The following is a 24,146-nucleotide window of genomic DNA, read 5'->3' on the forward strand; positions in this document are numbered from 1 at the left end:
AGTAACCACTGGCAAAACAAGAGCCCCGTCTGTTTGTTACCATCAAAGACAGCAGTGGCTTTTGAAATCATTACCTTTTTTTCTTTTAATCTGATTTTTAAAACGTAAAAAGTGACCTTTTATATTGGGGTACAGAAGGCTGTTTTCATGCAAGTGTGTTTTATGGTATTGTGAGCACTTCTCCCTCATATCCACTCCTCTCTGTACCCCTTTCTCCTCCCATCTGTTTTCTTTGTTCTCTTAGGCAGTTTGGCTTCTACTTCTGTGCCAGGGGATTACATACATGGTATAAAGTCCTGTACCCACACAGGACAGAAACTGTGACTTTTGTGTTGAAAATATTTTGTTTTTATTCATTTGTATATGTGTTTGTATCCATGAATGTGGGTGGCTTGGAACTGGAGTTATAGGTGATTTTGAGCAGCCTGATGTGGGTGCTGGGAACTGAACTCAGGTCATCTGCAAGAGCAGCAAGTTCATCTGCTGAGCTGTGTCTCCAGCTCCTGGTATTGATCCTCCTGAGATTGGATTCATTCACTTAATTTGATTATCTCCAGTTGCACCCATACTCTATTCTTTATTTCACTCTTTTCTGCATTTTTATTAATGATCTTCAACCATAGAGCATCTTGGGAATGGGGCGGAGCTGTGTGTAGAGCATCCTGGGGATGGGGCGGAGCTGTGTGTAGAGCATCCTGGGGATGGGGCGGAGCTGTGTGGGTGACTGAATGGCTGCAGTGTGCACTACCAATTTCTGAGAGCAGGCCAGACCCTCAGAATTTGTCTTCTCCTTTGTTTCTAGTTTGTTGACCAATATCAAAACTGAGGTACAGTCCGAAAGAGGAATTTACTTAGGATCTAATCGTGCACCATTATTCATTTGCCGTATTTAGGGCCGGGGAGAGAGCTCAGAGGGGAAGCATTCTTCCTGCAAGAACGAGGGCTTGAGTTTGATTCCCAGAGTCTATGTGGAAAAGGCTGGCAGGGTGGCACGTGCTTATAATTTCAGCACTGGGGACGTGGAGACAAGTGGATCCTCGAGGTTTGCTGGCATGTGTACACAAACCTGTTCACATACATACAAAATTAAAAGTGAAATAGATAACAGGGCCGGCCAGATGTTTCAGCTGGTAAAGGCATTTGCCATGTATGACCTGAGTTTGATTCTAGGAACCCACAGTGGAAGGAGAGGCCAGAGTCCCCAAAGCTGCCTCTGTGGCATGCAGTCCCTCCCTCCTCTAACAAATAAAAATGTAAAGAATAAGTAAACAACAACAGCATCAACAAACCCAACCGAACAAACCAAAAACCCAAATCCTTCAAACCCAGTTCATGAGACTTAAGTCTGGCATCTTTGGATTTAATTCAGTGATCGATAGCTCCATAGGTCAGCATCTGCTTGGGTGCGGTGAGAGTAAAGTCAGAAACCATCGGGCTGTTGTTCTGGAGGCTCTGGAACATTCCCTCCTGGAGTCGTTGGCAGAATTCACTTCCTTTGGTTGTGGGCCCAAGGTCACCATTTTTCTTTTGAGCTGCACACAGAGGGCCAGTCCCTGCTCCTGTCAGGTACTGCAGCCTTTGGCTGTCAGCTGCCTTTCTCTTCTTTCAAACCAGCAATGAATTAATACGTTCCCTTCTCACCTGTGGGTCATGACCCTTTGGGGAGTTGATTGACCCTTTCACTGGGGTCACAGATATCCTCCATACCAGATGTTTATATTAAAAATCTTAATAGTTGCAAATGACAGTTATGAAGTAGCAGTAAAAATAATTTTATGCTTGGGGGTGGGGGCGCTCCACAACATGAGGAACTGTATTAAAGGGTCGCAGCACTGGGAATAATGAGAACCCCCTTTTCTAACCTTCCACTTGACTTGTAAAGGTTGCTGTGATACATTGGGTCCACCTGATATTCTAGGGTGCCCGCCCATAGGTGCCCTGCAGATGAACCACGTCTGCAAACTCTCGTGCCTTTGTTCTCACGACCCCATCCTGTGAGTCATGATCCCTTTTCAAGGGGACCAAGACACCTTTTGGGGGCCGTTTATCTGCATGCCGTACACGTGAAACATTCTCTGGGAGAGTGGCTGGTTTAGTATTTCACGGTGAGGCAGGGGCTTTATCCCCGGACTCGGTGCTCCGCTCTGTCTCGGGCCCTGCATCCATGGAGAGTGCCCTTTGTCAGCGGGCACACAGCAGTACTCAAGTCACTGCTGTAATGGTGGATGGTACTGTCTTAAAGAGGATGCTGTGGATTTGGCCTGTGTTTTCTCTTCTGCTGGCTTGCTCTTGGCTTCTTAAACTGTGATTAGCCGGTCAAATGCAGCCTCCATTCAGTCTCAAAGGGCTCTGGCTGCTTTTCTGATGTCTGGAAGAAAAATCCTGTGTTTTTCCATTTTCTAGCCACAGAGGAGAAGAAACCCAAGCCATGAGCGGGTCTGTAGTCCATTAGGAATTTTGGAGAAGGTCAGTCTGGGTGAGACAGGAACAGAGTGCCCCTTCAGGATCTCAGAACATTAGGGAAAGGTTTCTGATTTGATTCATGTCACACTTTTGATATTTTGTGTGCCCCGTTCCTCCCTTCCGTTGGTCTGTTTATTTGGAACAAATTTCCCTGGTGAGATGGTTATGCCAGGCTGACAAATGTTTGAGGCTAACTGTTATAAAACAGGAAGGGAGCTGCCATTTCCTAGACTTACTAGGTGGCTGGGACTTCCTCATGCTGGACATGGTATGGGAGACTCCTCCTCTTTGACCAGCTTCCCCATCCTTTCCTGAGAGCAGAGAAAGGCATCCATGCCTCCCTACTGTTATAAATGGAGTTAGACTGGAATTTATGCTCATCAGTCCACGACTGTTATCGAGAGGAAATCCTAGAGGACTTGATTCTAAAGGGCCAGCCAGTCCCCTGTTAGGTACAGGTTGGACTGGGAGAGAAAGGAGCCCCCATAGTCCTTGAAAGTACAGCCCAGAAAATGATGAAATCAGAGGCTGAAGTTTAGGTCCAACTTGGATGGCATTGAGACTTCTGCAGGAGTCTGGTTTCTTTTTGGATCTCTTCTGATAATTAAGTTCCATGGATTGGGCCCAAATGTGACATACCTAGTTTCCCATTCAATTCTCTCTTGAGTCTTACATTATTGGTCCCGTGGTGTGCTGGGTGCTGTGGTAGATGTTGACAATTCGGAAGTAGACAAAACACAGGCTTCCATTCTCATGAGCTTTCGTTTGAAGAGATCAAAGGGATAAGGCTTTAGCCTGTTAGATATAAAAGCCAGTAAAAGGGAGTCAACCAGTGCTAAACAAGCCGAGGTTAGCTTGTGAAGCATGTATGTAGGGTCTGGGAGTGTGGATCAACTGGTAGAGGGCTTGTCTACCATATATGAACCCCAGGTTCAATCTCCAGTACCTACTCGAGACCCTGTCCCACATAAACAAAATGGAACTGCTGGGATGGTCCATCTGTTAAAGAAGCTTGTTGGGCAACTTGCAATCTGAGTTCAATTCCTGGAACCCATGTAAGGTGAAAGGAGAGAATAGACTCCACAAATTTGTCCCTTGATCTCTATGTGATTACCGTGGGACATGCGCCCCATTATTGTGTGTTTGTGTGTATGCACCCACACCAACCAACCAACCATTCAACCAACCAACCAACCAACCATTCAACCAACCAACCATCCATCCAACCATCCAACCATCCATCCATCCATCCAAACCAACCAACCATTCAACCAACCAACCATCCATCCAACCATCCAACCAACCAACCAACCATCCAACCATATAACCAACCAACCAACCAACCAACCATTCAACCAACCAACCATCCATCCAACCAATCAACCAACCAACCAACCATCCATCCATCCAACTAACCAACCAACCAACCTCTCCAGAATTGTGTGAAGAAAATAAAATTATGAGATAGAAGAAATAAAAAATAATATAAATGATGAGATAGAAGGATGGCTGGTGGGTGTCAGTGGCATTTTAATAGTGTGCGTCTAGATAAACTTTGGGACATTTCAGTAGCTTGAACCAGGATTTAAGAAGAGAGCAAGAGGGGTTGGGGATTTAGCTCAGTGGTAGAGCGCTTGCCTAGGAAGCGCAAGGCCCTGGTTGGTCCCCAGCTCCGAAAAAAAAGAACCAAAAAAAAAAAAAAAAAAAGAGAGAGAGCAAGAGAGACATGCGAGGAGGATAAGTTGGTGGGTCCCAGGCATTTGGCGTCCTAGACTGAAGTAGTGGTGATAACCCTTCTTCATAGTTGTCTTGCCTTCTCTAGTGTAGACACTGCATCCTTCCTTGATATTCCCTACAGCCCTTCCTGAGGATAGAGCCTCAGAGAGAGGTCCTGCAAGAGGCATGGTGAATCCTTGCAGTGTTCCTCAGTTCTTTGTCTTCGTGGTTCATTTTCTGTTTTGCTGGGTTTTTCTCTTTTGGAACAGGTCTATACACAGCCCCGGCTGTCCTGGAACTCACTATATAGACCAGGTCAGTGGAAGATGTACAGATCCACCTGCCTCTGCCTCCCAGGTGCTGCGATTAGAGGTGTGCACCACAATGCCTGGCCATCATTCATTTTCTGAAAGATATTTGGAGTCTCACGTCTTCAGCTACTTGCAATACCAGTGACTCAGAGCTGGCTCCTCTCTGCCCGAGTCTGGTGGATAAGGAGCAGCTGCCCCACTGCGGAGTTCTGGCAGAGGTGGATGAGGACCACACCTGCAGGATGCCACCTGCCTCTGTCTGCCTTTTTCTTGCTTTGGGGTAATTAAGCTTGCCTGCCAGCAGGAAGTAATTTCTTTTATTGCCTCCTTCCTCAGCAAGGTCCTTGGTGGTAAAACCAGTTGGATAACCACTGGCAACCTCTCAAAAGCTAACTCTTCCCTTCAGTTCAGAAGGGAAGGGTCAGCTGCTTCCCTAGAAGGTCAAAGCTTGGGACAGACCACCAAAAGCTATCAAACTTAGCACTGTGGTTGCCTCCTCAGATCAGTTTTTTTTTTTTTTTCCTAGCTAGTGTTAGGGCTTCTGACCTCTTTGTAAAGAGTCTCCTGCCCCACCCTACCCGGCTTTCTGTGTTCCTTTGGTTAGTTCAATTCTGTGAAGCCCTAAGTGCTTTGCTTGTCAGCTTTCTGTTACCACCACACCCAAGATAATCAACGTATAAAAAGAAAAGAATTATTTTTGGCTGTAGTTCTGGAGTTCTACCACACGGTCAGTTCTCCAAGACAAGGCATGTGACAGTGTGGTGGGGTCCAAGCTGCTCACTTTCTGGCAGGTGGGAGACATTTTGTTAGCATTCCTTCTAGTGCAGTTACCTGGCAACAGCCAGTTATGCCTGGCTTTCTATAAAAAGGGCTGTTCCCCCACTCCTTGCTCTCTTACCCTCTAACTCTCTAATTCTCTTACTTTCTGCCCCTTCTTTCTCTGACCCCCCCACCCCCCCACCCCCACAAATGTTCCTGGCCAGTCTTTTCTTTAAACCCCTTCCCCTTCTTTCTCCTCCTTCTCACCTCTCCTCCCCATGCCCTAAATAAACTCTATTCCATACTACATCTGTCCTATGGTTGGTACCTCAGTACCTCAGGGGGAAGGGGTGCCTCAGCATGGGCCCAAAGAGGCAAACCCTTCCACCTCACCATACCACACTCTCACTCTACCAAACACATCCTGCCTGGCTTCCTTCCTTCCTCCTTCTTTCTTTCTTCCTTCCTTCCTTCCTTTCTTTCTTTCTTTCTTTCTTCCTTTCTTTTTTATAAAACACAACACATTTTAAGAAAGGGAGGAGAGAAGGGGTCTGGGTACTTTGTCCCCTCAGGGACACTCTTTGAACAATCAGAAGACCTCTCACTGGGTCCCACCTCTTAAAGTTTCCACCACTTCTCCGTAGCTCCTGGGCATTTAGGTTCAACAACAGTGGTAGATCATTTGGGTTCCACAACACCACAAAGAAGGCGTCAGTGTTGTGTCATACTCCTCCTGCAAGTGGAATTGATGCCGAAAGAGCAAAAGCTGTCTTATTTATTGATGTGTCTAATCCTACTCCTTGGTCTCTAGTATTCGTCACAGCGCCACCATTAGTTATCCAGTTAGGTTGACTGACTGTATCTGTTTCATACTTGGACCGGAGAAATAGGTCAGTTTATTAACTGTGCTGGTTGATGTAAAAATGTAAAAGTCATTACTTTGGTTCGTCATCTGTCTTAGTTGACTTTATAGTGATATAACAGACTATTCGAGGCTGCTCTGTGTCACTGTTTGAGAATGTGACACTGGCTTCTGACGAGGGCCTCATGGTGACACACAGCTCATGGTAAAGGAGAAAAGGAGATGTGTGTACCAACATGCTAATAAGCAGGTGGTGTATGGCCTTGCTATGTAATAGTCTGGTTTCATGGTAATGGACCCACTCTGTGAGACTGGCCTAATCACTCCATCACAGGTCATGGTGTCCTGTGACCTCATTTATAACCTGCCACCCGTGCTGTTCCACTGTTCCTGCCTGGAGAGGCAGACCATCTTACCATCCTTGTGAATGGAGTAGAAGTTCTTTGCAAGGCTGGGATGCGAACAGAGTTTAGCTGAAGGAGGGGAGGGTGTTTGCTTAGGTTAATGGTCCTTCACGGACAGGGATTTCCAATCATGATAAGAATTAATATTTGTAGAGCGCTTATTCTGTGAGAGCTGTGTTATGTGCTGTGTGTGATTATCTCAGATAATTCTCTTAATCCCAAGGCAGATAGATTACTTTCCCCCCATGTATGGTTTTGTTTTCAGCTGAGTAAACAGGAGATGAGGAAGTTGAATTAGCTCACTTAAGGTTGCTTAGCCAGAAAGTGCTGGGCCCACATTTCAACACGAGCTGCCTGGCCTCAGAGTCTGGGTGTTTAGCACCCCTCTGCAGTGTAAGAGTGGAGCAAAGGGTCCTCTGTTCCCTTTGGTTTTTAAAAGTACACCCTGAACTTGGAAGAGTTCCCACAGCTTCAACTAAACGAATCTTTCAGCTTTGTTGAGTTCAAAGTGTTTACTCAGTGTCTACTGAGTAGAGGGGATGTTCTGTGTCAGAGAAGCTATGCTAGGCCAGAGCTGAAACCCAGGCAAGTTCTGTGCTCTTCTCCTCCTAGTGCCTTGTCTGTGCTCACTGAGTCTCCCCTTTCATCCTGTGCCCTTGGAAGAATCTCTCGCTCTAAGCAAGATTCTCTTGTCTCTCCTCGCTTCTCTGTTGTTCTTATTCTCAGTGAAGAATAAGTAACCGTAGTAGATTTGTATTTGGGCCCTACGCCAAAGGGCTGTGCCCAGTATGGGACTGCAAACCCCAGGGTTCTGACCCAGCATTCTCTTGGTTTGCTTGTGGTATATGCATATTTGATCCTAGGAAGCTGCCTTCCCTCCTGTGTGTGACATGGCTAGGAGTCTGTGCCTTAGGCAGCTGGCCTCAGCCAACTTCCAGATTCTTTTGCACAGCTGAAAAGTGGAGGCTAAGAAACTCGGTGCACATGCCTGCATCTACAGGGAACATCAGGAAAAAAATATTGTAAGGGTCAGAATTCTAGGAAGTCTGCTGTGTGTGCAACAGTTTGTCTTAGTCACTGCTCTGTTGCTGTGAAGCGACATAATGACCAAGGCCACTTATAAAAGAAAGCGTTCAACTGGGGCCTTGCTTACAGTTTCAGTTCTAATCCTTCTTCAACAGCCCCCCAACCGGGAATCAGATATTCAAATATATCAGGGAGCGTCCTCACTCCGACCGCCACAGTGTCTCCTAGAAATGGCCGCACGATTAGCTGGAGATGGCAGCCAGGCACACCTTTAATGCCAGCCCTGGGGAGGCAGAGACAGTTGTATCTCTGTGAGTTTGAGGCCAGCCAAGTCTTAAGAGCTAGTTCGAGGACAGCCAGGGCTGTGTAAAGAAGGGCTACATTAAACAAAAAGAGGCTGCACAATCAAGAACAGATCAATGCCAATATCTATGGACTTGCTATGCGGTAGGCAGGAACGTTTGAGGGGCCCCACCTCTAGGCCGAGAACTACAGGCAACTATTGACTATCGGAGAATTTGCCTCTCCTGGTCCATTATTACTTGTCCAAGGCACAGTGGTCAGCCTTGAAATCAACAACAACAAAAAGACTCAGTAGGTTGCATATATGTATATTTGTGTGTGTGTGTGTATATATACACATTCATATGTATATGTACATACATATATGTATGTAACAATAATAATTAAAGATATAGCAATGACAATAAAAGAAAAAGTCTATTAACTTGAAAGTGGGGGGCATGGGAGGGATCAAGGGGGTGTAGCTGGAACGGGCTCTATGGTAGAAAACAAGGGGAAAAGTAATACAATTCTATTTTAGTTAAACATGTTTAAAATAACCAAAACCAAACAAAAACAAAGAGAACTGTGCAGGTCGTGGTGTCATGCACCCTTAATCCGAGCACTCAGGAGGCAGAGAGGCTGGTGGATCTCCGAGTTTGAGGCCAGCTTGATAAAACAAAGTAATTTGGCTGTCTTTCCTTGTTTATCTCACGTTGTTCAACCACCACAGTCTCCAGCAGCCTCTGCTCTTGAGGTTCCCCAGCTCCCATCCTAAAAAAGATGGCAGAGGGCCAGGTAACGCACACCGATAATCTCAGCACTCTGGAGCCAGAGGCGGGCAGGTCAGCCTGGTCTACAGAGTGAGTTCCAGGACAGCCAGGGCTACACAGAGAAACCCTGTCCCCCAAAAAACCAAAACCAAATACCAAAAACACAAGGATGAGACATCGAGAGATCGAGAGGCGAGAGGAGAGAGGAGGAGAGGAGAGCGAGAGAGAGAGAGAGAGAGAGAGAGAGAGAGAGAGAGAGAGAGAGAGCAGAGGAATTCAAAACACACTACTGGAAACTGGGAGGCCAGAGATGTCTCAGTTCCCGTTAACGTGTGTGTGATGACTGGGGCAAGTCATTTCCTTCATTTCTAAATTGTCTACATTTATTTTTAATGACTTATTTACTTTTATGTGCACCAGTGCTTTGATTGCATGTATGTGTGCGTGAGGGTCTTGGATTCCCCTGGAGCTGGGGTTACAGGCAGTTGTGAGCTGCCGTGTAGGTGCTGGGAATTGAACTCAGGTTCCTTGGAAGAGCAGCCAAGTGCTCTTAAAACTGAGCCATCTTTCCAGCTCCTATGCCCCTCCCTTCCATTTTTTTTGAGACAGTGTCTCTGTGTAGTCCTGGCTATCCTGGAACTCACGGTGTAGACCACACTGGCCTTGAATTCAGAGTTCTGTGTGCATCTGCCCACTGAATGCTGGAATTAAAGGCCTGCGATCATACCTGGTGTTTTTTGTTTTTTGTTTTTGTTGTTGTTTTTGAGACTGTACTTTGCTATTGTAGCCCTGGCTATCCTGGAACTTGCTATACAGACCAGGCTGGCTTGGACTTTTGGTAATCTTTCTGCTTCTGCCCCTGAGCGCTGGGATTATAGCATGAACCACCGGGGTTGGCACCCTTCATTTCTTCGTCCATCCCTTTGTGAAATGGATGGTAGGTTGCATGTTTTACACTGTATGCTTTCTAAAGTCTGCACACATAGCTAGAACCCATTCATTTCATCTCCAGAGAACAATCAGGAGAATGTGGTCATTACCATATTGTTTTCTATTGATTTATAACAGATTATCACAAACTTGGTGTTGGGAAGTAACAAGCTTATTATTATCTCAGCTTCAATAATAGGTCAGGACTCCAAGCTGCCTTAGGTGGCCTTGTGCTGTAGAAATTCTGAGTAATCCTGAATCTTCTTACACTCTTTCTACTCTCTCTGTGCTCCTTCCCGAGCTTAGGTATAGGGATGCCCTGTAGACCAGTGGAGGATGGGGACACCAGTCACCTAGTCTCTTCCTTTCAGCCAGCCGTAGATCTCTGACATACTCTCACTTAAGCACACAGAAAGCAGCTTCTTGATGAGGGTGTGAGTCAGACTTATCGCTGTGGATAAGGATTCGTGTTTAGAATGCAGACATACATTACATTGGTTTAGGAAAAGGGCAGAGCTGTTGGTCAGGGGAACGCAGTGGACTCCGAAACAAGATCGGCTATGGCCATTGGCCTGGATTGCCTCCCAGAACTTGAAGATAAGACCCTGTTACTGATGACACCACATGCTTTGGACGCAGGACTTGGAGGGATTGATCTGTAATTGACCTGGAAGTCTTTCCTGAGGACCAGCTCTAAAGATGCTATGCGAGCTGTCAAGAGAGGAAAGCAGCTAATGATCCTACTTAGCAGTTAGTAAATTCCATGAACCATAACAATGACCGGCATGGCACACTATCCCCAAGGGGAGGTATGTGCTGGAGAGGGGACTCAGCAGTCAAGCGTTCTTGATGCTCTTCAAGAGGACCCAAGTTCTGCTCCCAGAACCTCCAAGACCTGAGACTCTCTTCTGGTTGCTGTGGGCACTTGGCATGCATGTGGCACTCATACATACGCATAAAATTAGGTGAATCTTAAAAAGAGATTCTCCCAGAGATGCAGTAGTGGCCCTTCTATCTTGGGGGTAATCAACGGTTTCTATTTGGATTTAACCACTCAGTAGGGAGGAATTCGTGCCTGGTACTGTAAACGTAGCCGGCTGTCCATGGCTGGAGAGGAGAGCTGTCATCCACTCTAGAGGAGCGCCTCCTCTTGTCTGTTTTCCTAAACCTTCTTTTTAAAGGGCTCCCTATTATTAGGCCCACCAGGATATCTTATTAACCCCGAGTCCTCCCAGCCTTACTTGAATGAGAATGAATAACCTCCTAGGTTTACCTATTCATTGTCTTCATTAACTTTATTTGCATCTGGGACTAAAGCCAAAGGGCTGAAATCATCCCAAGGACAGAATCACACATCAGCGATGCTGATGGAACCTTAGGTCACATTGCTGCATAATTGGGATACTATTAGCAGATAGAATTCCTGGAGATCAACTTAGGATTCTCCATGGGATGATTACCTTGTAACAACATCTTATTTATAGCCATATATATTGTGTTTTCTTGTATTCTAATGCAATTATTCAGTTATTTCCCCTCTCCCTCTTCCTGCCTTTCCCCCTTCCTTCTTCCCTTTTCCTTTTAGTCTCCTCCCCTTTCTTTGTGTGCTCAGGATGGAAACTAGGATCCATGCATGGTGTTTGAGCTAATATCTTATAGAAGGTCATTGACCTAAGACATCCACGTTCATCATTAGTTAAAAATTCCTCTTTTTTTTCATCTTTATTAACTTGGGTATTTCTTATTTACATTTCGATTGTTATTCCCTTTCCTGGTTTCTGGGCCAACAACCCCCTAACCCTCCCTCCCCTTTTATGGGTGGTCCCCTCCCCATCCTCCCCCATTACCGCCCTCCCCCAAAATCACGTTCTCTGGGGGTTCAGTCTTGGCAGGACCCAGGGCTTCCCCTTCCACTGGTGCTCTTACTAGGATATTCATTGCTACCTATGAGGTCAGAGTCCAGGGTCAGTCCATGTATAGTCTTTAGGTAGTGTCTTAGTCCCTGGAAGCTCTGGTTGCTTGGCATTGTTGTTCATATGGGGTCTCGAGCCCCTTCAAGCTCTTCCAGTCCTTTGTCTGATTCCTTCAATGGGGGTCCCTTTCTCAGTTCAGTAAAATTCCTCTGTTTTATTATTGGTTGAGAGAGCTGTGTTGTGACTCCCCATTCTATGAATGTATCCTTATGGGATTTGCCATCCTGATTTTTGCCTGGAAGTCTGGAAGTCTTTGATTTTCTAACACTGTTTGGGAAAGTGAAAAATGAGGTTCTTTCTGCCCCCCTCCACCCCAATACTATTTTTTTAATGGCCACTCTGAGGATGACATTTATCTTTGATTAAGCCATGCCTAACACTGTTTTTTTTTTTTGTTTTTTTTGTTTTGTTTTGTTTTTTTTGTTTTTTTGTTTTTCCACTTTCTGAGACAGGGTCAGAAAAATCAAAGTGCATTATCACTGCTGAATATTTTATTTCTGTATTTTTGTCTGGAAATATCCTGCCTCATCATATAATTCTTAGGAGTCCTCTTTCCATCTGTTTAAAGACTCATTCTGATTTTTAAGTGTTGTTGTTTCGGTGACAAAGTTGGCAGCCAGTCAGTTGTTTCTCATCTGAAGAAAACTTTTTGAACAATGTCATCAGGTTCTTTAAAATGCTCCTCGGTTCACTTATCTTTGTGGGATCTATAGTTGGCTGAGTTTACAGTACCAGACATGGATTCCTTCCTATTGAGTGGATCTTAAGTCCAATTAGACACTGTTGGTTACCCCGAAGATAAAAATGCCACTGTCACATCACTGGGGGCTTCCCATAGAAATCTAACTCTAGTTTGAAGGGATCTAAGGTCCTCTTCTGACCTCCACGGACACCAGGCACAAACACGGTGCACAGGCACACGTACAGGAAGAACACAGAAGCGCGTTTTTAAATGCTGTCTCTGAGATAACTCAATTGCCCACTGTGACTCTTTTACCTCCGAGAAGCATGGAGAAGTGAGGTTTCCCTTCAGACTTCTCAAACATACGATCATAAAACTTGTACTTATGCAATAAATTGTATTTGTTTAAAAAAATACGATGGCAAGTTTATATAGTGTTTGTATTTGTTTAGGGAATGCAAACATTAAGTTTTAACTAGCCTTGGCCCATACATTAACACAAGCTTCACAAAACCCTACACTGGATAGATTCGTTTCCTGTGGTGGAAACCAAAGAAGTTAACCAGGCAGGGATCTTAAAGCTCAGAAGTCTGAAGAAGAACCTTGCTAAGACACCTAAAAGTTTTCCTGTTAGCCTTTCTCTGGTCCTTCCGCAGAGGGACCTATGGCCTTTTACAAGGTAACTGTACACCTGTGGGAAAGGAAACAATCTGGGGTCTATTGGATTAACAATGATTCCAGGAGACCCCAGGAGCGTTGTGGCCTTCAAGTTAAAGTAGGGTCTTATGGAGGTCAGGTGATTAATGGAGTTTTGGCTGATGTCTGACTCAGAGTATGTCCAGTGGGCCCCTAGACTATTCCTGCGGTTGCTTCCTTGGTTCCAGAGTATGCAATTAGGATAAGTAGACTTAGAAGTTAGCAGAGTCCCCACATTGGTCCCCACTCCTGTCCTCTGCAGTGTGACCCGCTGTACGAGCAGGCCTAGGTCAGTTCTAGCACGCTCTCCCCAGTGCAGCATGGATTCTTACTGTTTTGGACAAAAGCCTTCTCTAAGAGATGTACAACCTCGAACTATCAGAGTTCCAGTTCTGATGAGCAATCAGCTTCTTCTAAACACTAGAAAGGCAGGGGAAAATCAGTTCGGAGGCATTAAAACTGAACAAAATAAGGAGTTACCAGGAGACCATCTGGGAAAGAACAGAGATCAAAGGAGGTGAGCTTGGCATTGGGCTCACATTTTCCCTCATGGAAAGTGGAGACCGAGAAGTGCTTCTGGCAGGGTGGGAAGGAAAGCGAGCAGGGAGCTAGAGCCCAGCCAAGGCTGCCTAGACAAACAGAGTGCCAGGCCTTGAAACTGGAACTGGAGCCCTTGGGGCTAGGAGTGAGCTGGACGTCCAGCAGGCCTCTCAGAAATCGTGGCCTCTGTGAATTAGCATGGTTCCTAAAATCAAATTCCCGGATTTCAGGTACCTCCAGGTAACTGCCCCAAACAAATGCATATTCTTGGGGGCAAGAGCATCAATGTCCAGCATAAAACCAAATCATCCAGAAAGGCAAAAGAGAGGGTACAGCAAGAACAAAACTACCAACACAACAGAAAATAACCAGCCGTCTGAGACAGGGCACCATGCCTGTAAGCCAGCGCTTGGGAGACAAAGGCAGGTATTCAAGACTGCTTTTGCCTGCCTGCCCTCCAGGCGGGCTTGGGCTCCCTTAAACACACTAACAATATTCACTACTGTGTTTTTTAAAATTCAAGATTGTTAAGTTTGCCAGGGAACGTGAAAGAGAAAGAGTATACCAGATTTTCTTATAGAACCGAATCAAAATACTGGAACCGCATTGTTAGGAGTGAAAATCCAATATACAGGCTTAGCAGCACACTGAACATAGGTGCAGAGGTGACTGAAAGGTTGAACATGTACCCAAACCAGTTCAGGCTAGGTCAGCCCTACGTATTGGGAATATGTTTAAATGCAATAAGTGCAAATTGTCCAAATTCGATGGTTGCTAAAGAAAAGAGAAACTTATTCCACTGTCCATTGTGTGTGTAGCTCGATGCAGGTTGGGCTCCCAGGTTGAAAACAGGTTGCTAGGTGCAGGTTCCTGTGCACAGGAAGTGGGGGCAGGGGTCTCAGGCTACCAGGTGCGTTATCAGAAGAGGGGTGTTGTGCAGAGTCGTAAACAGCATTGTTCCCCGGCTTGCCTGGTTTCTGAAACATTGTATCCTAGGCTGACTTTGCATTTCCAGTCCTCCGGCCTCTGTCTTTGGAGCGCTGGCATCGCAGGTGTGTGCGGCTCTGCCTGGCGGGTAATGGGTTAATGGCATTTCTTGAGTGCACAGCTCTGGAATGCATGCTGAAGTTTATCGTTTGTTCGTGAGGTAAATCAAGTTTGCTAGTTCAAAATGACAGCAGCTGAGACTGAGTGCTGTTTACTGCGCGTAGTCATAGGAACTTCATATTTTTATCAATTGTAGGATTAAATTTGTGACGTAAATGGTTTGGACCAAGTTCCAACGAGAACCATTAATCAGAAATTACAAGCTGTTTGTCTGTGAAGTAGGTGATAAGGAAATTGATCTATTGCTATTCATTAGATGTGCCAAAATACACATTTTATGCAGTCATAAGGAGCCAGTTATTAACCCAGATGTAAGGTGAGGTCAGACAGAAGCCAGCCCCAGAGACTGAGGGCCTGCCCGCTTTTCTTCAAGTTTTTCTAGCATACAGTTAAGGACGCTGAATGTGATCTGTTTAGTTCTTTTCCAGGGGACAAACATATTTTTTTTTTAAGATTTATTATGTATATGAGTACATTGTAGCTATATCTTCAGATACCACAAGAGGGCATCAGATCCCATTACAGATGGTGGTGAGCCACCATGTGGTTGCTGGGACTTGAACTCAGGACCTCTGGAAGAGCAGTCAGTGCTCTTAACCACTGAGCACCCTCCAGCCCCTGGGGGCAAGCCTTTTCCTTCATTGTATTGATAGTCTGTTACATGGGGAGAAACAGCCTGCTGAAGGACTCCAGACTCAAGGACAGAGAAGACTGAAATGTACCCCTGACCCCTGCCCACGTGGTGCCTGACCGTCCTCCCACAGTGGCTCAGGAAGTGACAGAGTTTTTATTAGGAGGGAAAAACTTTAATTTTAAATCCTGTAAATTTTGTGTTTTGTTTTAGTGCTCCTCTAATTTGTACTGTGCCAGTGAAGGGAATGGGAACCTCTGGTCTCAAAGCTATTTGATTCATCCCTGCCGTGGAGGAACAGGAACTCAAGTTACAGATCCTTTTTTCTGCCTTCCTGAAGCATTTTCTCTGATGTTTCCACACTCCCGTTTTCTTTTTGTTCTGTTTCTTTGTTTTTGTTTTGAGACAGTGTTTCATGCAATCGGGGCTGGCTTTTAACTCATTTGTTACAGCGCAGGATGACCCGGAACTTCGGAACTTCTGACCCTCCCACCTCCCCTCGTCCTTAGTCTTTGGTTCCAGGCTGTCTCCTCTCCTCTGTGCCCAGTTTATGCACTGCTGGGATCAAATAGGTCTTTGTTCCTGTAAGATAAGCACTTCGGCTGAGCTTTGTCCCAGCCCACACTTTGAGTTTTAAAAACAGTTTCATTTGTGCTGGGGAGATGGTTCATTGGTTAAGGCTCTTGCCACCAAAGGACGAGGGTCTGGATTCAGATCCCTAGCACTCAGGTAAAAGACGTTGGGTGTGGCATTGCATGCCTTTAATCCCAGAGCCAGGAGATGGATAGAGGAGGAGCCAGGAGCTTGCTGGCCGGACAATCTAGTCAAAATTGTGAGCTCCAGTTTTAGTGAGAGAACTTGTTTCAGAATAGTAATGTGGGGACAGGTAGAGGAGGGCGATAGGACATGGCCTCTTGCCTCTACATGCACAAGTGGCGGCTTGTGCACACTGTGTGTGTGTCATGTGCTTGCATATACACAAAACTTGTGATTTCATTTACTCCAGCGCAGTACTGGTGTGGTCTCGGATTCAGGTTATTAAACAATGCTTATTTACGGGTCTTGCTCACATTTGCAGGCGCAGGGGCAGGGTTAAAGTATTTGTTTGACGGAGCGTACAGTACCGGGCATGGATTCTCCGCCATGGAGTGGGCTTTAATGCTTGCTTCAGAAGGGGTAGGCGGGAAAGCGCGGAAGAAGTGTTCTCTGTGAAACAGGACCTGGCTGCAGCTTTCAGATTCCACGATTTTCTATTGTGGATGAGCCCCGAAAGCCTGCTTTACTGTAAGTGGCAGGTTTTGCTTATGAAGAGTCAGTCAGGGCAGTTGTATTCCTGGCATTTGAAGTTCCAGAGACTGTCTGATGTGAACAGGCTTACTGGAAGACTTGTGCGGGGTTCCTCTGGCCTAAGGCAGGCAGGCTGTTGATGCAATCAGGAGACCACAGAATGATTTCTTCCGCCCCCATGAGTCTGGAACATGTACGTCTCCTGTGACTCAGGCTTCTGCGTCTTCCTCTCTACTGCTGAGTCAAGTACCCTGTGCCTTGCCCTTCTCGCCAGGCCCCAGCCTGACAGTCCTGGTGCTGGGCCCCTTGCCAGAGGCTGCCCCATCATCAAATCTAGCTACAGTGCGCCCAGGCACCAGTTCTCAAATCCTAGTGCTGAAAAGGTCTGAGATTCTGCCTGGAGTCTGTTGAGTCCAGGGCCTCCCAAACCTGGCCGTGTATTCAGATCTACTGGGTGACAGAACCGGCTGTCTCCAGCCACTCTTGACTCAGTAAGTCAGGGTTCAGGCCTAGAAAGCAGTGTTTTTGTTGTTGTATCCCAAGGTCATCCTTACTGTCCGTAGTGTGCCTACCACTTGACAACTCCTGATCTAGCCTCATGCCTTAATTTTATTTAAAAATCACGCATGTACTTATCCTTTACCGACCAGAAAGAATTTCCCCTCCAGTTCTATTTTCCCTCTCTTCAGTCAAGATAAAGAGATTACAATACACGCTCACGGTCAGAAAATTCAAATGGCCTAACAGCACATAGAAACAAAAAACAAAAGCATCTTGTGTTGCTGGTGAACTCTATCAAAAGGTGACCATTGCTAACCCTCCGTTTGGATGGATTACTCTCCCAGATATTCTCCACGGCCTCGTGCTTACTTTCCTAACCACTCAGTTTACAAAACCTAAACGACAAAGTACTCAGATACATAAAATAAAAATGTAAATCTTAGACAATATTTTGGAGTTTGCCAATGTCTGATTTCCTCCCTCTCTTTCCTTATCTATCCCCCTACCTCCTTCTCCCTCTCCCTCTTTCTCCCACCTCCTCTCAGATAATGCTCTGTGTAATTTAGGCTGGCCTCGAACTTGGGTTACTCTTGTGTCAGTCTCACTTTCTTTTTCTAATATCTTTTCTTTTATGGGATATTTTCTTTATTTACATTTTCAATGTTATCCCCTTTCATTGTTTCCCCTCCGGAAGCCCCCTGTCCCACCCCCACCCCCTGCTTCCCTGAAGGTGCTCCCCCACCTACCCACCCACTCACTCACTCACTTTCTCCCTCCCCCCTGCCCTGGCATCCCTACACTGGGGCATTGAGCCTTCACAGGAAACAAGGGCCTATCCTCCCCATTGATGCCCTATCAGCCCATCTTCTGCTACATATGTGGCAGGAGCCATGAGTCACTTCATGTGTACTCTTTGGTTGGTGGTTTAGTCCCTGGGAGCTTTGAGGGGTCTGGTTGGTTGACATTGTGTTCTTCTTATGGGGTTGCAAACCCCCTCAGTTACCTCAGTCCTTTCTCTAACTCCTCCATTGGGGACCCCATTCTCAGTACCATGGTTGGCTGCGAGCATCTGCCTCTGTATTTGTCAGGCTCTGGCACAGCCTCTCAGGAGACAGCTATATCAGGCTCCTGTCAGCAAGCATTTCTTGGCATCTCTAATAGTGACTGGGGTTGGTGACTGCATATGGGATGGATCCCTGGGTGCGGCAGTCTCTGGATGGCCTTTCCTTCCGTCTCTGCTCCATACTTTGTCCCAGAATTTCCTCCTGTGAGTATTTTGTGCCCCCTTTTAAGAAGGACGGAAGCCTCTACAGTTTTGTCTTCCTTCTTCTTGAGCTTCATGTGGTCTGTAAATTGTGTCTTGGGTATTCCGAGGTTTTTGCCTAATATTATTCACTTATGAGTGAGTACATATCATGTGTGTTCTTTTGTGATTGGGTCACCTCACTCAGGGTGATATTTTCTTTCTTTTTTATTGGATATTTTTTCCATCTTTATTAAATTGGGTATTTCTTGTTTACATTTCAATTGTTATTCCCTTTCCCAGTTTCCATGCCAACATCCCCCTAACCCCCCCTCCCATTCTATATGGGTGTTCCCCTCCTAATCCTCCTTCCCCCATTACTGCCCTCCCCCCAAGAACCCTGTTCACTGGGGGTCCAGACTTGGCAGGACCAAGGGCTTTGCCCTTCCAAAGGTGCTCCAACAAGGCTATTCATCTGCTACATATGCAGGTTGGAGCCCAGGGTCAGTCCATGCATAGTCTTTGGGTAGTGGCTTAGTCCCTGGAAGCTCTGGTTGGTTGGCATTGCTGTTCATATGGGGTCTCAAGACCCTTTAAGCTCTTTCAGTCCTTTCTAAGATTCCTTCAATGGGGGTCCTGTTCTCAGTTCAGTGGTTTGCTGCTGGCATTCGCCTATGTATTTGCTGTATTCTGGCTATGTCTCTCAGGAGAGATCTACATCCAGTTCCTGTCAGCCTGCACTTCTTTGCTTCATCCATCTTATCTAGTTTGGTGGCTGTATATGTATGGGCCACATGTGGGGCAGGCTCTGAATGGGTGTTCCTTCAGCCTCTGTTCTAAACTTTGTCTCCCTATCCCCTCCCAAGGTAAAGAAGGAGTGAAGCATTCGCATTTTGGTCATCCTTCTTGAGTTTCATGTTCTGGGCATCTAGGGTAATTCAAGCATTTGGGCCAATAGCCACTTATCAATGAGTGCATACCATGTGTGTCTTTCTGTGATTGGGTTACCTCACTCAGGATGATATTTTCCAATTCCATCCATTTGCCTACGAATTTCATAAAGTCATTGTTTTTGATAGCTGAGTAATATTCCATTGTGTAGATGTACCACATTTTCTGTATCCATTCCTCTGTTGAAGGGCATCTGGGTTCTTTCCAGCTTCTGGTTATTATAAATAAGGCTACTATGAACATAGTGGAGCATGTGTCTTTGTTATATGTTGGAGCATCTTTTGGGTATATGCCCAAGAGAGGTATAGCTGGGTCCTCAGGTAGTTCAATGTCCAATTTTCTGAGGAACCTCCAGACTGATTTCCAGAATGGTTGTACCAGTATGCAATCCTACCAACAATGGAGGAGTGTTCCTCTTTCTCCACATCCTCACCAGCATCTGTTGTCGCTAGAGGTTTTTTTTTTTTTTTTTAAGGTTTATTTATTTATTATATATAAGTACACTGTAGCTGTCTTCAGATACACCAGAAGAGGGCATCGGATCCCTTTACAGATGGTTGTGAGCCACCATGTGGTTGCTGGGAATTGAACTCAGGACCTCTGGAAGAGCAGTTGGAGCTCTTAACCGCTGAGCCATCTCTCCAGCCAGTCGCCAGAGTTTTTGATCTTAGTCATTCTGACTGGTATGAGGAGGAATCTCAGGGTTGTTTTGATTTGCATTTCCCTTATGACTAAAGATGTTGAACATTTCTTTAGGTGGTTCTCAGTCATTCGGCATTCCTCAGCGGTGAATTCTTTGTTTAGCTTTGAACCCCTTTTTTTAATAAGGTTATTTGTCTCCCTGCAGTCTAACTTCGTGAGATCTTTGCATATTTTGCATATATTCTTTGCATATATCCCTGATAGAGGGATATAAGCCCTCTATCAGTTGTAGGATTGGTAAAGATCTTTTCCCAGTCTGTTGGTTGTTATTTTGTCCTAACCACAGTGTCCTTTGCCTTACAGAAGCTTTGTAGTTTTATGAGATCCCATTTGTCGATTCTTGATCTTAGAGCATAAACCATTGGTGTTTTGTTCAGGAAATTTTTTCCAGTGCCCATGTGTTCGAGATTCTTCTCCACTTTTTCTTTTAATAGTTTGAGTGTATCTGGTTTGATGTGGAGGTCCTTGATCCACTTGGACTTAAGCTTTGTACAGGGTGATAAGAATAGTTCGATCTGCATTCTTCTACATGCTGACCTCCAGTTGAACCAGCACCATTTGCTGAAAATGCTATCTTTTTTCCATTGGATGGTTTTGGCTCCTTTGTGAAAAATCAAGTGACCATAGGTGTGAGGGTTCATTTCTGGGTCTTCAATTCTATTCCATTGGTCTGTCTGCCTGTCTCTGTACCAATACCATACAGTTTTTATCACTATTGCTCTGAAATACTGCTTGAGTTCAGGGATAGTGATTTCCCTGGAAGTCCTTTTATTGTTGAGGATAGTTTTAGCTATCCTGGGTTTTCTGTTATTCCAGATGAATTTGCAGATTGTTCTGTCTAACTCTATGAAGAATTGGATTGGAATTTTGATGGGGTTTGCATTGAATCTCTAGATTGCTTTTGGTAAAATGGCCATTTTTACTATATTAATCCTGCCAATCCATGAGCATGGGAGATCTTTCCATCTTCTGAGATCTTCAATTTTTTTCTTTAGAGGCTTGAAGTTCTTATCATACAGATCTTTCACTTGCTTGGTTAAAGTCACACCGAGGTATTTTATATTATTTGGGACTATTATGAAGGGTGTCATTTCCTAATTTCTTTCTCGGCTTGTTTCTCTTTTGTGTAGAGGAAGGCTACTGATTTATTTGAGTTAATTTTATACCCAGCCACTTTGCTGAAGTTGTTTATCAGCTTTAGTAGTTCTCTGGTGGAACTTTTGGGATCACTTAAGTATACTATCATATCATCTGCAAATAGTGATATTTTGACTTCTTCCTTTCCAATCTGTATCCCTTTGATCTCCTTTTGTTGTCTGATTGCTCTGGTTAGGACTTCAAGAACTATATTGAATAAGTAGGGAGAGAGTGGGCAGCCTTGTCTAGTCCCTGATTTTAGTGGGATTGATTCAAGTTTCTCACCATTTAGTTTAATGCTAGCTACTGGTTTGCCGTATATGGTTTTAACTAGGTTTAGGTATGGGCCTTCAATTCCTGTTCTTTCCAGGACTTTTATCATGAAGGGGTGTTGAATTTTGTCAAATGCTTTCTCAGCATCTAATGAAATGATCATGTGGTTTTTATCTTTCAGTTTGTTTATATAGTGGATTACGTTGATGGTTTTCTGTACATTAAACCATCCCTGGATACCTGGGATGAAGCCTACTTGATCATGATGGATGATTATTTTGATGTGTTCTTGGATTTGGTTTGCAAGAATTTTATTGAGTATTTTTACGTCAATATTCATAAGGGAAATTGGTCTGGTTTTCTTTCTTTGTTGGGTCTTTGTGTGGTTTAGGTATAAGAGTAATTGTGGCTTCATAGAAGGAATTTGGTAGTGCTCCGTCTGAGAGAATGTATACTGAGAGAAAACATTGTCTTTCTGAGTCTTGGTTAACCCACTAAGTGCAATATCTTATGGTTTCACATATATTCCTGCACATACCATAATTCTGTTTTTTTTTTATAGAACATTGAATGCAGTTCCAATGTGTATATGTACTATGTGCAATGAGTAACCATTTATCAGATGATGGACGTTTAGGCTGGTTCTATTTCCTTTCTATTGTGAGTGGCACAGCAACAAACATGTATGATGTGTCATCTACATGGCTTTGATTTCCATTGTAAAAAGTGGGAACAACTGAAGATAAAGGCCGAGAAACAAAACATGAACAGTTATTGGAATCCCTGTCCATCGGGTTGGTGGTTGGTGTGAGGGAAGAACGAGTTAATAGACATAAAGTGCTCTGCATGAGAGACAGGAGAGGTGGCTCTGTGGTTAGAGAACCTGCTGCTCTTGCAGAGGGACACAGCACACAGGTCAGGCGGCTCATAACCAATTATAACTCGAGCTGCAGGGGACCTCACAGTCCCTTTTGGTGTCTGCAGACACAGTCATATATGAGCACAGGTGTGTGCACAGGAGTGCACACGTAAGAAAAATAAATATTAAAAAAGTGTTTTGCATATGCTTGGTCACAGGACGCCTCAGCAAATGATGCTGTTATCATCACTATGGGTCCAGACAAGTCTTGATTCCCAGGAGGGAGGCAGGGAGAGGGCACACAAAACTGACTTACCTTTCCTGTCCATTCCAGGGCCACCATGGATGCTATCAGCCAGTCCCCTGTGGATGTCCTACTGCCCAAGCACATCCTGGATATCTGGGCCATTGTCCTCATCATCCTGGCTACCATTGTCATCATGACCTCCTTGTTCCTGTGCCCGGCCACGGCAGTCATCATCTATCGAATGCGGACTCAACCAGTTCTCAACGGGGCCGTCTGAGACCCTTGCCAGCGGGATGGCGAGTGTTAAGGGCAGGGGTCTCTCCACTAGCCCGTTCTCAGAAAGACAGTGGGGAGACCCGGGAGCTGGACTCGTGCTTTAGTTTTCATTCTGCTGTTGGCCAACAGTGTAGACCCAAGGGACCTAACTCTGTGAGTCCCAAGCTCCTTAGCTTTCAGCTATGGGTCATGACCCCTGCCTTCCTACCTCACAGGGTTGTGAGAACCACGTGACAGTGGAGGTAAAAGCAGTGAAGCCACACAGACGTTGTGTGAGGAGAAGCTTTGCAGAACCAAAGACCCCTGAAGCTGCTGACGGGACAGGAGGTGACGTAGACTGGGAAAGAGGAACTTCGGCCCGTGCCCCGTAACCAGTTGTGCACTCCATCCTCAGCAAATCAGACTTTTTTTTTTAAGTGACACTTCTTCCATTTTTCTCAGTTTGGGAGAAAGCTAGTATGGCAGGGGAGAGAGATAAGCATAAGTTTCAGAAACGTCTCCGCCAATCCCTGCTCCTGAATGAGAGCTTTACCATTGTGTACCAGTGCCGAAAAGTTGGCGAGAAGGACTGCTTTCTGCACTGAGCCCCCCATCTCTGTTAGCGCTGACTCTCGGCCATGTTGGGGATTCAGGGCGGCTGAGTTTTCTGCCCAGCCTTTCAGCTCCTTGATGTACCCGCAGTAGAGGATTTCCCTGTTGCAGTTAGCTTCCATCTTTTGTTATTCATCTTTTTGTGGCACTGGAGATGGAACTTTGACCTCCTTCGTGCTGGGAAAGGCATCTACCACTGAGCTACAGCCCCAGCCCTTCTGACTCCCACAGCTGTCTGAAGTACTTATTATTTTAAGAGATTTCCCAGGACTTTTGGACCCGACTTAAAACAGCGATGGTTATTTTAGATGCTATGATTTATATTTATATAGAGATATTCCTAGACTATTAAAGCTCACCCTTTGATACGGGAGTCAGGGTCATCTTGGGATTTACTGTTATGTCAGAAGATAGCATAGATATTGGGGTATATCATGCCAAATGAGGCTTACTTCGATCTTCACTGATGTATGAATCTAGTTTCCAATAAATGTCTCCCTGAGCGTGTCTGAAATTTTTCTCTGAAAAACGCCTACTGAACTTTGAACTTAGATAAAAGGATTCAACTCAGCCGTGTTGCTTTGTTTTGTTTTGTTTTGTTTTGTTTTGTTTTGTTTTGTTTTGTTTTGAGTTCTGGTACCCTCCATTCAGGGCTTTGTTCATGCTAGGCAACCGCTATACCACAGGGCCCTTCCTCAGACTACAGTTAGCTTCTTTAGCAGGATTTTGTGTTTGGAGTGAGGGCTTGGGAGATATGAAATATGACTTACATGCTGCCGTAGTTGACAGGATCAGCCTAGACAGTGACGTGCTAAGTCTAGAGTCCGGAGGATGCTCAGTAGGAGTGTAAGCAGCCGAGAAGGAAGAGGTGGGAGCAAGGAGATTGCAAGGCTCCTTCAGTATGAGGGGAGGGTTCAGTCACAC

General features: G+C 45.3%; 1 protein-coding gene across 1 annotated transcript; it reads left to right on the forward strand.

Moving 5' to 3' along the window:
* The first annotated feature begins 22,416 nt into the window (after positions 1 to 22,416).
* On the forward strand, positions 22,417 to 23,792 carry Smim3 (small integral membrane protein 3). The gene has a single exon (XM_032885960.1). It carries the CDS (start codon positions 22,450 to 22,452, stop codon positions 22,630 to 22,632), a length of 183 nt encoding a protein of 60 aa, XP_032741851.1. The 5' UTR covers positions 22,417 to 22,449; the 3' UTR covers positions 22,633 to 23,792.
* Positions 23,793 to 24,146: the final 354 nt, after the last annotated feature.

The sequence above is a fragment of the Rattus rattus genome, chromosome 15, assembly GCF_011064425.1.
Source record: "Rattus rattus isolate New Zealand chromosome 15, Rrattus_CSIRO_v1, whole genome shotgun sequence".
Classification (NCBI taxonomy): domain Eukaryota; kingdom Metazoa; phylum Chordata; class Mammalia; order Rodentia; family Muridae; genus Rattus; species Rattus rattus.